We start from the raw sequence: 13,481 nt of genomic DNA, 5'->3' as shown, positions 1-13,481 counted from the left end.
GTGCCGCGCTCCACAGGCTCCACCTGCCGTGCCCACAGGTCAGCCTGCAGTACTGACTGCTCCGCTCCATTGGAAATGGCAGCCGGGTTTGCAGTTCACGGGCCCAGGTGAGGAGGTCTGCTCCAAGGGGGAGTGGGAGGCGAGCAGGTCTACAGGCTTCAGGTAGTGGCCAGAGGCGCGGTGTGATGGGTCTGTCATATAAAATTTGGCCCCAAACAAATTACCTGACACTAATAAATATAAGGCAACAGAAAGACAAGGAAACATAAAATGAAAATCATTATTCATGGGGTTTGAGGCCAAGGAGACAGCTTGGGACATCAGAATAAGGACTCAACTCTGAGTCAGAAAACTTTTGTTCAAGTCCAAAGTCTGTGGGCTGGTTTCTCTCAGCCGTGGTGTCCTGTAACATGGATGAGCTGCAGCTGCCACCCAGGGCCACGGTGAGGACAGACAAAATGCAGGGGTGTCCGATGCACAGCTAGTAACCAATAAGTACCAGGTGTACCAGTTACTAATGCGGATTTTTTTCAATAGATGGAGTTACACATATGTTGATATATATGCGATTTGATATGTATGCTACTGTATTTTCTGGCGTATAAGACGACTGGGCGTATAGAAGATTTTCCTAGGTTAAAAAGTCGTCTTATATGCCGGAAAATACGGTATTTTGTTGTATTGACAGCAAGCTTCAAAACTTCATATGTCAAATTTGCTGAAGGTGTTAACATCATAGATATTTTTACGCTTAAAAATGTCCAATTTCGTGCCAAAAAATCATTTGCGGGAAGTTTTAATTCATTACTTTGAAGAAAAAGTTATCATATACTTCGGGAAGCTTATGAACATGCTTCATCTCAAGATAATTGTGAACGCTGGTTTAAACGCTTTAAAAGTGATGATTTCGATGTGAAAGGCAAAGAACTTCCGAGTCAACCAAAAAAGTTTGAAGACCAATAATTACAAACATTATTGGATAAAGATGCGTGTCAAACTCAAAAACAACTTGCAGAAAGATTAAATGTTGCTCAGCAAACAATTTTCGATCGTTTACAAGCAACAGGAGAGATTTTAAAGGAAGGAAAATGGGTGCCACATCAACTGAATGAAAGACAAATTGAAAACAGAAAAGTCATCAGTAAAATGTTGCTTCAACAGCATGAAAGAAAGTCGTTTTTGCATCGAATTGTGACTGGCAATGAAAAGTGGATTTATTTTGATAATCCCAAATGCACAAAATCATGGGTTGATCCAGGTCAACCATCAACATTGACTGCAAAGCCAAATTGCTTTGGAAAGAAGACAATGCTCTGCGTTTGGTGGGATCAGGAAGGTGTGGTGTGTTATGAGCTTCTAAAACCAGGTGAAACTGTTAATACTGATCTCTACAAACAACAGATAATTAATTTGAACCATGCTTTGATCGTGAAACGACCAGAGTGTGCCAGAAGACACGGCAAAGTAATTTTGCTTCATGATAACACACCATCGCACACTTCAAAACAAGTTAAAGACACGTTAAAAGATCTTGCCTGGGAAGTATTAACCCAACCCCCGTATTCACCAGACCTTGCTCCTTCAGATTACCACTTGTTCCGATCGATGGCACATGCACTTTCTAAGCAGCACTTCAAAATGAACTAAGAAGTGGAAAATTGGGTCTCTGAATAATTTGCCTCAAAACAAGAAAAGTTCTATTGGGACGATATCCACAAATTACCTGAAAGATGGGGGAAATGTGTAGCTAGCGATGGACATTACTTTGAATAAAGCACTTTTAATGTTTTTCTTGAAATTATCTTGTTTTCTTTGATTAAAAAATCCACATTATTAACCGGTACACCTAGTATTTATCTCTTGTCTTTTTCTGATTTAAAATATATATATATATGTTTTTGGAAGTGTGAGGACTAAGAATTTAATTTAGGCACTGATTTCTATTCTTTGAGGTTAAATATATAAGAAACAATAGAAAGAGGTGGTAATTTTCAGGAATGGTGTGACAGCCTTGGTCAATATGAATATGGCAAATAATAATCTATGGGGCTCAGAAGATTTTACTTTGTTTTTTAGCCTTTCTAAATCTGCAAAATTAGGCGAAGTTAATTGGGAAAGAATGAAGCCAGCTCTGCTGTTAATTCTCTGTGAACATTGATTAACTTTTCTTTCTCAGTTTTCAAATTATAAAAGGGGAAGTTGAGCAATGACCTTACAGAATGCTGGTAGAAACAGTTGCTAAAAGTACAACAGAATCCCCCTTATAACACGGGGAAACAGGTATCTCACAGCTGGTTCACTATAATTACGGAAAAGATGTAAAGGTAATAATGTGGCAAAATGTACATCTCTCGTCCCAAAGTGATATAATGGGTCAGCTGTCATGGATGGGAATGGTTTCTGCTTCATACAAAGACTTCTCCTTCGGGCAGCACTTTTGTTCTCTTTGCACAAAACAGATGAGAAAAAGCAAAGAAGAGGCCAAGGGTTTAAACTTTGAACATGGCTCTTCTTTCCTGACGACCACAGAGGCTCTGGGGATGTTAGCTGAGAGCTACCAAAGGCAGCCTCAGTGCTCAGGGCTGCTGAAAGAAAGGGTGGTCTTGTTTCCATCTTCCACGCGGTACAAGAGAGCATTTCTAATGGCCCTCACACACAACACAGAGCCGCCAAGAGGAGCAAAGGAAGATACCTGCATCTAACCTTCATCCTGCTCAATTGTGGCTTGGTAATTCCTACCTGCATTTCTGGGTTATCAAGCACGCTCAGCACAACATGGAGAAAGGACCAGATCCTTTCCTCTCGGGGTTGGAGTCAGGTGATGGCTAGGAGGAGGCAAGCTATTACCGACCCACCAGGCACATGTCAGGGATGAGGGGTAATGACATGCCTTAGTGAACAAAACGGCGACCCATTAGCTCAAGTACAAAAAGGAGCTTAGAAATTTACATTCGTTCCTTTTAAGACCACTTCCTGTGTGAAGCAATAAAAATGCAATTTTTGATGTCAGCTTTTAATGCCTTTGTGTGTGACATTAATGCATGAAAGGGCTGCCTGTCTATCACTAAGGCAGAGAGCATGCTTAATGCACAGCTGAGTGCTGTGACTAACCTTAAATCGCTCCAGGTAGCGGGGAAGCTTCGACTGTTCGGTTTCCTCCATGTCCAACTGCTCCACCAGCTCTTCTGGGCCCTGGCTGTCTTCCCCTCCTTGGGGCTGTTCCTCTGAGGACTCCTGGGCTGGAGCCGTCAGAACCTGCAGTGCTCTGTCCAGCACGTCGAGCTGTGGGGCAGAAATGGGCAGGGACTCATCAGCCTATGGCCCTGAGAGCACATTGAGAAGAGAGGCTGGAGAAGGGAAAAGGAGGAAACCCGGGATCTAAAAAGTCGTGAGAAGAGTTCTCTTATCAAATTATAGGAAACAGAAATGGTTATATGATTTCCATTAGAAACATCCTTTCGGACGGCATGGAAAACTTCGTACAAAACAAATGGTACAAATAAGCAAGCTCAGAATTATTTGTGTATGAATCAGCACAATGGCATTTGATTTTACGTTGAATCAACCAGGTAGGAATCCAAGAATTATGCTCAATGGGCACAAAAGAATGCCCCTCCCCAGGTCCAGGTCTTTCTTCCTTAGTCAGTTTGGAATTGGGAGAAAGGCAAAGAAACACCAGCATAGACCACCGCGAATGCACAGTGAAGCTTGAGCCTAGGCGAGGGCCTCCTTCAGAAGTTAGCTCTCAGGGTATCTGTAGATTAGGGATCAGCGCAACCCACATTGCTGCTGGCAAAGACCAGAGGCACACATGAAATTCACTTTCACAAGGTGATTCCTGTGACTTAGAAAGAAAGTAAATTATACAACAGAGGGTTTGTTTTGGCCCCTGTCCCTCACCACTCTCACCTTGGGGTACACCTCCTTGACCCAGAGGGACTAATCATCAGAGGTGGCACAGAAACAACCTCAGAGCCAGCATTAGCACCTGTTTCAACACAGATTAATTCTGTCCATGCCACGTTAGAATAAAATTCCAGAAATACTCCAAGGCCTTGTAATGGCACTAATACATTGCACTCAAACCTGACACATGCCCCATTCTTGCTGACATCTGAATCACATTCTTATTAAGTCAGAACACAAAGATGCAAATCGGGCTCAGAGTGGAAGGACTGTTTCCTGGGCAAAGAACTGATGTACAATTTTGTTTTCAATCACTAGCACTGACTATAGCAGGGCTAAGTAGGAATATATATTTAGAAGTGTGTATGCTGTTATAAACCTGGCAAAGAACATAATGGTTCACTAGACATTAGCATGCAGAGCCACTACAGGAACCAGACTTGCACATCTCCCGACTGAAATGAAAGCCAAGAGGTGAGTCCTAGTGATCAGGGTCAAGGTAAAACAAATAAGCAGCTCAGAGTTAACTTTCACACCCTAGCAATGAAATAAGCAATGTGCTTCTAGGCCTCACTCTGACACAAAGGCTGCTGGGACAGGAGTGGACACTGTGGCTTCCACTGTGCGATACAGTGTTCATGTGGCCCTAAGATGCCTCATCTCCTGTAGCCTGAGCTAAGTCTAGTAACTGGTGTCAGGAGTCCTAGGTGACTAAGAGAGAGGAGCTTGGGACTGAAGGACAGCCTCCTAGTCCAGGCAGCATGAACTCCTTGGACCTCTGAAGGGACCTCTGATCCAGGTCTCAGCACTGTGCATTCGCCATGGAACTCACAAATGGAAGGGGAAGAAGGCTGTGCCATCGCTGGCCCCCAGCTTCATTTCTGTGGGCTCAGGAAAAGCTGCCATTTAGTCTCCCAGGGCTCTAGGGTACAGAAAGGCCAACATTTTTAAGTGAAATCTTAACCTCTCCTGAGCTGCCACAGAGATTTTATTGGGGAGTGGGCAGTATTTTATTGAACTCAGGGGAGGGGAAGAGTTTCCCTCCTAGACAGTGGGCTATAAAGTCAACAATAACCTTATTTGCTAGTACGTTTTGTTAGTAACATTGAGAATGTTTGTGGTTTTTCATTCCTTTTCAACTGAATAAGTACATGATTCTACAGAAATAAAAAAGAAGTAGGGGGCAGGGGAGACAATAAAAACAAATACAAAACACAACTTATGAGATGGCTAACTCCCATTGAATTAGGGCCGAGAAACATACCGCTTCTCTACATAGCTTTCCATCTTCTGGGGAGGAGGCCACCTTCTCCATCACCTGAAGGGCTCTGTCAAGGTAGCCTGGTCGCCACAGCAGAGGCATGTCGTGGTACACAGCCCGCAGCCCTCGCTGCAATTCCACCTTCCCTGTGGCCAAAGGAACAAGGAGAAAGCTCAGCCATGCCTTCCCACTAGGCCTGAGACTGGGGCACCCACACACACCCACCTGGCAGCTCTAGAAACAGAGAAGGATCATTTCATATCTGTGCCAAGGGCCCCACCCCACCCAGCAACCTGGTGACATTTCAGATGGCTGGTGCAGAATGTGGTAAGACTCACTGATATCTTTTTTAATACACAATTTTATGAACTTGTTTCTCCTCTTTTTCATCTAGGCTGGAGGGGACTATCATGAGGACGTCTGCAGCATAGGCTGAGGGCAATTTAGAGAGACTGATGTATCTCCCTCTAAGTGGAGCTGCCCTTATAAAATGAGTCAAACAACTGAAACGCTACTTTTGTTTTAAGAACAAAATCTTCCTCAGAAAAAAATTCTACTACAACTTCCCTACACTGAAAATCTTGTCATCATTGGACAACTTGCCTGGCCAGGAAATGTGGGACAGTTTTTGAAATGCTCCCAAACATCCCATTGACTGTCCTCATGAAAAAAAAATTAAAAAATCCCATTTTGCTCTTTTTTCTTTTATTTGAGTTTTGTCAATGCTTAAAGCATAAAGTCCTCATCATCCTTTGGCTCTCAGGACTTGAGTGTTTCTCTTGGTACCTCAAACCATCATCACCCCTGGAACTCAGGGTGCCAGACAGCAGGGTCCCCTGGTGGGGGGACTGTCTGTACTCCTGGGGCCCAGAGCCCTCTCTGCACTAATGACCAAAGTCACCTTGAGCTGTCAGGTCTCAAATCCACCTTCAGTTATCTTTCCTGGGAAGAAGGATTTGGAAAAGCTCTAGCAGGACATAAATAGAGAAAGCTTATCAGGTGACAGCTAATTTTAGAGCTTTAAGATGCTTGGGGCCAGACTGTGGCCACATTCTGGGAAGCTGCTGCCATCGAGGTGAGTGGGGCTGCCCAGCCCAGGACACACAAGAGCAAAGAACTTCTAATGGGACGGCTGCCAGTACAACAAAGTACATTTTCTTAGCCCTGACAACTTCCTGAATAATTCCTACAGTACAACAGACTTGAATGCAAATCTCAGGGCAAAAACATGTAAATCAGTATTGAAAAGAGATGGCAAATAAGGAGAATATGATTTTTTAAAAGTGTTCCACTCTTTTGTGAGTCTGACAGCCCATCTGGTAAACTCTGAAATTCCTCCCTGAGTCACTTTATATCAGAATCAGCCTCCAAAGATGCCACATTACATTCTATTGAAGATAAACTTCAAAGGCAGCCAAACTGCTATAACAGAATAAGCAGCTCAAAGTTAACTTTTATACCCTAGAAATGAAATAGCCAATGTGACGATTTTCAAAAAACAAAGGTCAGCAGAAGCAATGCATAATCAAGAGAAGGTGCTTCCGCAAATGCCTATCAAGTAAGACAAAGACTGGAAGAATAATGACATAATATGCACGCAGTAACCCTCTGCACACAGGGCACGTTTAAGGCTGAATGTTACCTGCCCTGATTGCACAGAGCCCAGGTTCTGAGGCCACACCGCACAGGCTTCGCCTCCTGACCTGGCTGATTCCAGGCAGTCAGGGCCCTTTCCCTGCACGGCACAGCCACACCGAGCCAACGAGCCGCCCACTGCTTTCCTGAAGTGCTACTAGTACCAGTTGCGCCGAGTTTCTCTTCCCTCACCTGAAAACAATACCAAGGAGAGGACTTCAACCCTAACTCTCAATTTCTTACTCCCTGGACTTCAGATCTAAAGAGAGAGGAAGATGTTAATACCGGGGAAGATTCTACGGGCTGGTTCTCCCCAAAGAGGGCCGGACCTTTCCTTTCGCTCCCTAGCCCTGCCTCACACTGATTACCACAAACGTAATCTGTGGCCACCAGCACTAGTTCTCAGCTTGCAAGCTGGTGACAGTAAGGCCATCAAAGGTTATTTCTTTGTGCCTAAAAGTGAAAGTTGTATAGGAATTTCACTAGCAAATCTAAATCAAACTATAATTTTATTGTGGAGGAGAAGAGTGCATTAGTTATCCCGATAAAACACAATATCTGTCAGGATCACTTAGCTTACCCAGAAGTGCATAGCCATACAGCTGGGAACTCAAACCCACTGAGTTCTTCTGCTTTAGGCCTGGGAGTAACAGGGATGCACCGAAGTTCCTCTCCTCTTCCCACTGCAACAGAATATACCAGGTCACTGTCCAGCCAAGCAAGGAATACTTTATGCAAAAATGTGATTTTTAATAACATGGAGGAAAAAGAACACGTCATAGCATTAAGTTAAAAAAGCAAAACAATAAAGCTATAGATACACTATAACCACAATTGTGTAAATAAAAGGTATTTATGTTTAATGAAAAACACAGAATGTTAACAGATTTCTGGGTAGTGAAATTATGAGTAATTTTGGTTTTCTTCTTTGTACTTTTCTTTATTTTCTAAAATTTTGGCACTGAATAAGAGCTCCTTTTACAATCAGAAATGCAAAACAAAACGAAAATAAAGAGTACACTCTGGATCAACATTGCCTGGGGCAATCAATACAAACTTACATGCTGCCAGCCCCATGTTCACTCCCATGGCTATGACATGATGGAGCAAGCTTTTGAATTTTAAACAATTCAGCAATGACAGGACTCCCACTTGACAGTGTTAAAATAAATACAACTATTAGGCTGCTTTTAGGTAGGTCTGTGCCTATAAAAAATAAATTAGGCAATCAGAAACACTTAGTGATCATTTCTTTCAGCCCAGGGTGCAAAATTACACTTCAATAAAATTGGAGCCTTTTGAGACATGAGAAAATGGGGCAAGCTTAGCAAGCATCGCTAAGCTTTCTGCAGAACAGCAACAGCAGTGACAGGGATTCCCTGGAGAAGCGGGCCCGGAGGAGAGCCTTGGCAGTGCCCCAGACACGAGAGCTGGGGTCATTCAGTGCCACACGAGTACACACTGGCCTGAGCCCGGCTCTCGCTTGGAAATACAGAACACAAAGCTCAGGCTGCCCGGCACTGGTGTCTGCACACAGAGGTCAGGGAGGAAGCAGGGAATGAATGCCATCTGCCCTGCAACTGCAACTCGGTGTGAGTGAGGCACCCCAGGTGTTAATGGGCACCCTAAGCTTCTTCCTGGGGATGGGCTTTGTGCGACAAAAGTATAATTTCTTCAGGTCTGAAAAAAGCAAAGGCCTTGGGAGAGAAACAAAGCCTCCCCAGGCACTTCTGAGCACAGAGAAGTGAAATTGCTGGTGATTAAGGACCAGGTCCTTTCACTTTCAAAAGCAAATCACTCACTATAGGTTTGATTTCTCCCACATAAACTGCAAGAAAAGGGGCCAGTGAATAATAAATAAGGAGCCTCAAAAACATTTTTTTTTCTTTAAGGAAACTACGGTCTAAGTATCAGAATGCAATAGGGCAAAAAGCCAGGTGAGCGGTATCCTTGCTGTGCTGGGAGCCAAGCAACGTGGTGATAGCGACAGGAATGGCCAGACTCCCAAAGGACTTTTAAAAGGTGAAAACAAACAAAAACAAAATGAGTGTCTTAGAGATGTTTTTAAAAAATGGTCTGGGAATAATGCAACCACGGCTGAAATATTAGGTCTCTTCCAAGCCTGGGGTACGTACTGTTACGGACTAAGTCAGGTGCTATTTCACCAATGTCCTCTAGGTTTTTCCATTTTATGCTTCTGCCTCTCCCATTAATACAAAGCAAACCCTCATTCTCCTTCTTCCCCCTGCTCCACTCGACTTCAGTTAGACATCTCAGAACACCTGCCTACACTTGCTGTCTCCCTTCTGCGCCTCTAACTCACTCCACAATCCACTCCAATTTGGTTTCCTGCTCCATTATTCTATGGAAACAAAGGTTACTATTTTGTGCCTTCATGCCACTACATTTAATGAACTTTACAAAGGTCCTCATCTTACTCAGAAGCATGCTATACTGCAGACCACTCTCTTCCTGTGGGCTTTGTGGTCTGCACATTTCTATTTCCTTTTTGCTCTGTGGCTCATTTTCAGACATTTACACATGGATGTATACATTTTATATCCATATTTTCCCATTAAGCTCCTAATTTCCCTTGTGCAATCTCGACTGTCTCAAAATGCAAAATCTTCAGAGCCATACTTCAGAGCTAAATTAATGATTTTCCTCATAAAACCCAGTCTTTTTCCAGAGTTCCCTTTGCAAACACATGGCAACCCCTCTGTCTAAATACACAAGCCAGAAACTGAGGAGATAAGATTTGACCCCCTTTTCCTGCCTCCACATCTAGTTCATCATCATGTTATCTGCCTCCCAAATATGTCCATTGGCTATGCTCTAACTCCACCACATCCTAGTCCCCAAACTACCATTATCTCTTGCTCAACCATAATCATCTCCTAAGTGCTCTGACCACAGCCATCCGGGTCCCACTCTGATCTTTTATGCACATTACAGCCAGAGGCATCTTTTCAATACAAACCTGATCATGTTACACCTCTGCTAAAAACTTTTCAATGGTTTCTCACTATTTTAGGATGAAGACAAATAGCTTAGCATGATCTACATTTTCCTACCTTGTCTCATCCTACAGTTTCCTTCCATTCTCTCTGTTGCAGCTACACTGATTATCTTCCTATTTTTCTCCAGCCCCTTTCTGCTCATCATATTCTTTCTGCTCCCGCACATGTTTTGGATTTTATTATTATTATTATTATTTAATTTCTTTATTGATTAAGGTATCACATATTTGTTCTCATCCCCCCATGTTTTGGATTTTCTCCCCCCTTTCAGTCAGTTAATTCCTAGTCGTCCTTCAAATATTAACCCGAGAACTATTTCCATAAGAAAGCCTTTCCTAACCTATCTAAGTTTAAAATACAAACAAAAATTCCTATAACCTTTTCATAGACCACATCTTTGTAGTACTCATTATAGTCACAGTTTTATATTTGTGTGTTTGTTTCATTTTTAAATGCTTGTAATCTTCTTAGATTGTAGGCAGCAAATGTTTGCTTACCTCTGTGCACAGGTATGAAATGTCATAGGTGCTTAATATATATTTAATGCGATAATGAATGTGTTGTTTGCCATAGGCTATTCACACTCATCTTAGAAAAGCAAACACACCGTAAATTCTTTAGAATGTGGGCTGGACTAGATGACATTTTCAGTTCTTACCCAAATAAGAATTAAAAAAAATTTTTTTAATTGATTTCAGAGAGGAAGGGAGAGGGAGAGAGATAGAAACATCAATGATTAGAGAGAATCATTGATCGGCTGCCTCCTGCACGCCCCCTACTGGGGATCGAGCCTACAACCTGGACATGTGCCCTTGACCGGAATCAAACCTGGGGGGACCATTCAGTCCGCAGGTCGACACTCGATTCACTGAGCCGAACTGGCTGGGGCCCAAATCAGAATTTTTTAATGTTACATTTGAGGTTAAGGGCAGATAATAGGATCAGACTTCCTGGCTTCATAAGGCAGCTTCATGCTATTAACTGATATCCCTGTGCCCCAGCCTTCTCATCTGTACGAAGTTGTGAGGACTGACTGCATTAATAAATTTCCTGGCATAAAGTGCTATTTAAATGTTAGTTATTGTGTTATCACTGTTGTTATTCTTAGGACAGCAATAAATAATGACTAAATACCTAACCTAATGGATAAAACCAAAACCTGACATTCTGATTGACCCACTGTATCTGTAATTTCCTAAGTATGAATAGAAATAAATTATTGGTATTTAATACCTAAGATTGTGGTCAAAGTCAGCAGCCTCATTTCTTCTTTGATATGCCAGGTCCAGCTCTCACTGACTATCTGTTACCCATTTCTGAGAAGCACTGGAACTAGATCAAGTTTCAAAACGTGCCTAACCACTTTCACTTGCGAATCTTGTGAGTGGAGCACATCCAGTTCCACTTTGTTAGAAAGCAGTAACTACAACGGAGGGTGAACACTCATTCCCCAGCAGACAGCTCTTTCCAGATCCGAGAGAGCCGGGGTTTCCTCTGGCCACCCCAGCTTTGCCCAGTAGCCACTACCTGCTTTTTCTAAGGTTCTGGGGACTGCTTGAAGGTAGATAGATCACTTACAGTGAAGTCTGTCTTCTTTGCCAGGCAGTGGTATAAAACATAGAGGGAGAGAAGCTGGGTGGAAGGTACTTCAAAGGCTTCTTGCATCATGACCTCAAAAACCACGGATAAAGCATCTGGCAAGAAGATCAAAGGGAAAACGAGAGCAAATTAGCTGCAGGTAACATCACCAAATCTTTATTTAACTATAAATACTCTTACAAAAAGTGGGGCACGATAGAAAAATAAACAGAATTAAGAAGTAAAAAATGTGGGCTGTTCCTAGTTCTTCCCAAACCTTTAGCTTCTATTGTACATACTTGTATGCACTAAACCAGGTGCTACTGTACCACTCTCCTCAAGGGCATTGAATAAACCACTTAATTTCTCCCAGCATCAACTTCCTAATGATAAAATATCATTTGTCCCATCTACTTCAAAAGATTGTTGGGCAGTCCAACAGAATAATATATATGAAAATGCCTCATAAACTGAGAAGCAAATTTAAGGAAGCATGTCTTATCAGCTGGAAGAGCTCAAGCATACAGAAAGGAGGCAAATATATTTTCCAGATCACCCTGACAAGCAGACTGGGGCAGGGCTGACTGCTTCATTCTGTGTTCTGGCACCTTCTCCTTGTTAGAGCAAAAGAAGACAAATGCTAGAGGCAATCCTCAATACCAGGTATTATTTCAAAGACAAAAAACTGATTAATATAAAGAGGACTATCGAACTCATGTTTAAAAGACTTGAACAAGGGAAAGGAAAATGCTCATTCATAAATTACAAGCACCTGAGTGTAATATACAATATATTTGTTTCCACGTGAACACTGGTCATAGGAGATTGGAAAGTGAGCAATTTTTATTTTCCCTCAATATTCCACAACATAGACAGAGCCAAGAAAATCATGCTCAAACAATGTCCTCTTCTTAATATTTGTTGTTAAATTAGAGAATTTTAATATTGATTTAAAATGTAGAACCTGCATTTAACAGACACAAATATTTCGGACTGACTGAGTTGTTATGTTAACCAATTTTTGCATACACTCATAATTACAGGAGTTAGCACTGATTTGCAGCTGTTTCTAGCCAGCTGGTTTTGTACATGTTGTCATGGTTCGGAATGAGGCAACAGGCAAGAATTTCTATATTCTTTTTACAAATGGGGAAACTGAGATAGACAAGCAAACCAGGAAGTTATCTAGTCAGTAGCAAAGTAATGACCTGAAGGAGATTAAAAAAAAAAAAACACAAAAAAAACACACACACAAAAAGAAAAGAAAAAAGGAAGAAATAAAAACTGGAAATAAAACAGTATTTTAAAAGCAAAATTAAAGCTAAAAGTCCAGTTTTTAAAAATGTAGTTTTGCCAGTATCTGTTCACTGAATCTAAAATTACACATGAAAAAGAAATAAAATTTACTTTATCTTTCATTATTTATATTCTATATTTCCATCAGCTTGAGAAGTAAAATTATATTGGCTGTATAATTAATTTTAATTTTCCTCCATAATCACTTATGTTGATATTTCTTATCCTAACAACAAAAATATATCTTTTTCTAAGTTTTGCCATAAATGATAATAATCTTAATCAAAAATCTATTTAAACATTTTCAATATTATTTACTCTGTATTTAGAAAAAAGGAGACTGTCAGGGTCCCACCTGACCACTCTGTAGAGTCTACTGCAATCACCATCTTTCCTTGGCTCCCCTATTGCGGCTGAGGTGAAAGAGACACTTTAAATTAATTTCACGGGATCAGAAAATTTGGGGTAAAGAGATCTCAGAGATCACCGTTCCACTTATTTACAGATCTATATATAGAAAAGGCTAATATGCTAAGTGTATGACCGTCTGACCAGTCGCTATGATGTGCACTGACCACCAGGGAGCAGATACTCAATGCAGGAGCTGCTGTGATGTGCACTGGCCATTTACAGAGAAATGGCACCGCAGACCTGGCCCCACAAAGCAACACTCGGCTTCCTCCAAGTGGGACACAGGCCCTGCCACCACCCCGGAGCAACACCTCACCAAATCACAGCTGATGCTGCAGAGATCCCATGGCACAAAATGTGGCCAACAGCCTAGC

The 13,481-nt window shown here is 42.0% G+C and overlaps 1 protein-coding gene across 1 annotated transcript in view; it reads right to left on the bottom strand.

Annotated features, from left to right (window-relative positions):
* MRPS27 (mitochondrial ribosomal protein S27) overlaps window positions 1–13,481 on the bottom strand; it is an 82,464-nt gene that overhangs the window by 1,958 nt on the left and 67,025 nt on the right. The window contains exons 7-10 of the mRNA XM_079793241.1: window positions 11,401–11,516; window positions 7,383–7,485; window positions 5,171–5,313; window positions 3,112–3,282 (exon numbers count right to left, since the gene is read on the bottom strand). Of these exons, the coding sequence (XP_079649367.1) occupies window positions 3,112–3,282; window positions 5,171–5,313; window positions 7,383–7,485; window positions 11,401–11,516 (533 nt within the window). The remainder of the gene's footprint in view (window positions 1–3,111; window positions 3,283–5,170; window positions 5,314–7,382; window positions 7,486–11,400; window positions 11,517–13,481) is intronic.

Source organism: Cnephaeus nilssonii (assembly GCF_951640355.1).
Source record: "Cnephaeus nilssonii genome assembly, chromosome: 2".
In the NCBI taxonomy this organism is placed as follows: domain Eukaryota; kingdom Metazoa; phylum Chordata; class Mammalia; order Chiroptera; family Vespertilionidae; genus Cnephaeus; species Cnephaeus nilssonii.
Note: the sequence above shows the minus strand (reverse complement) of the source record. Positions and strands in the feature narration are given on the sequence as shown.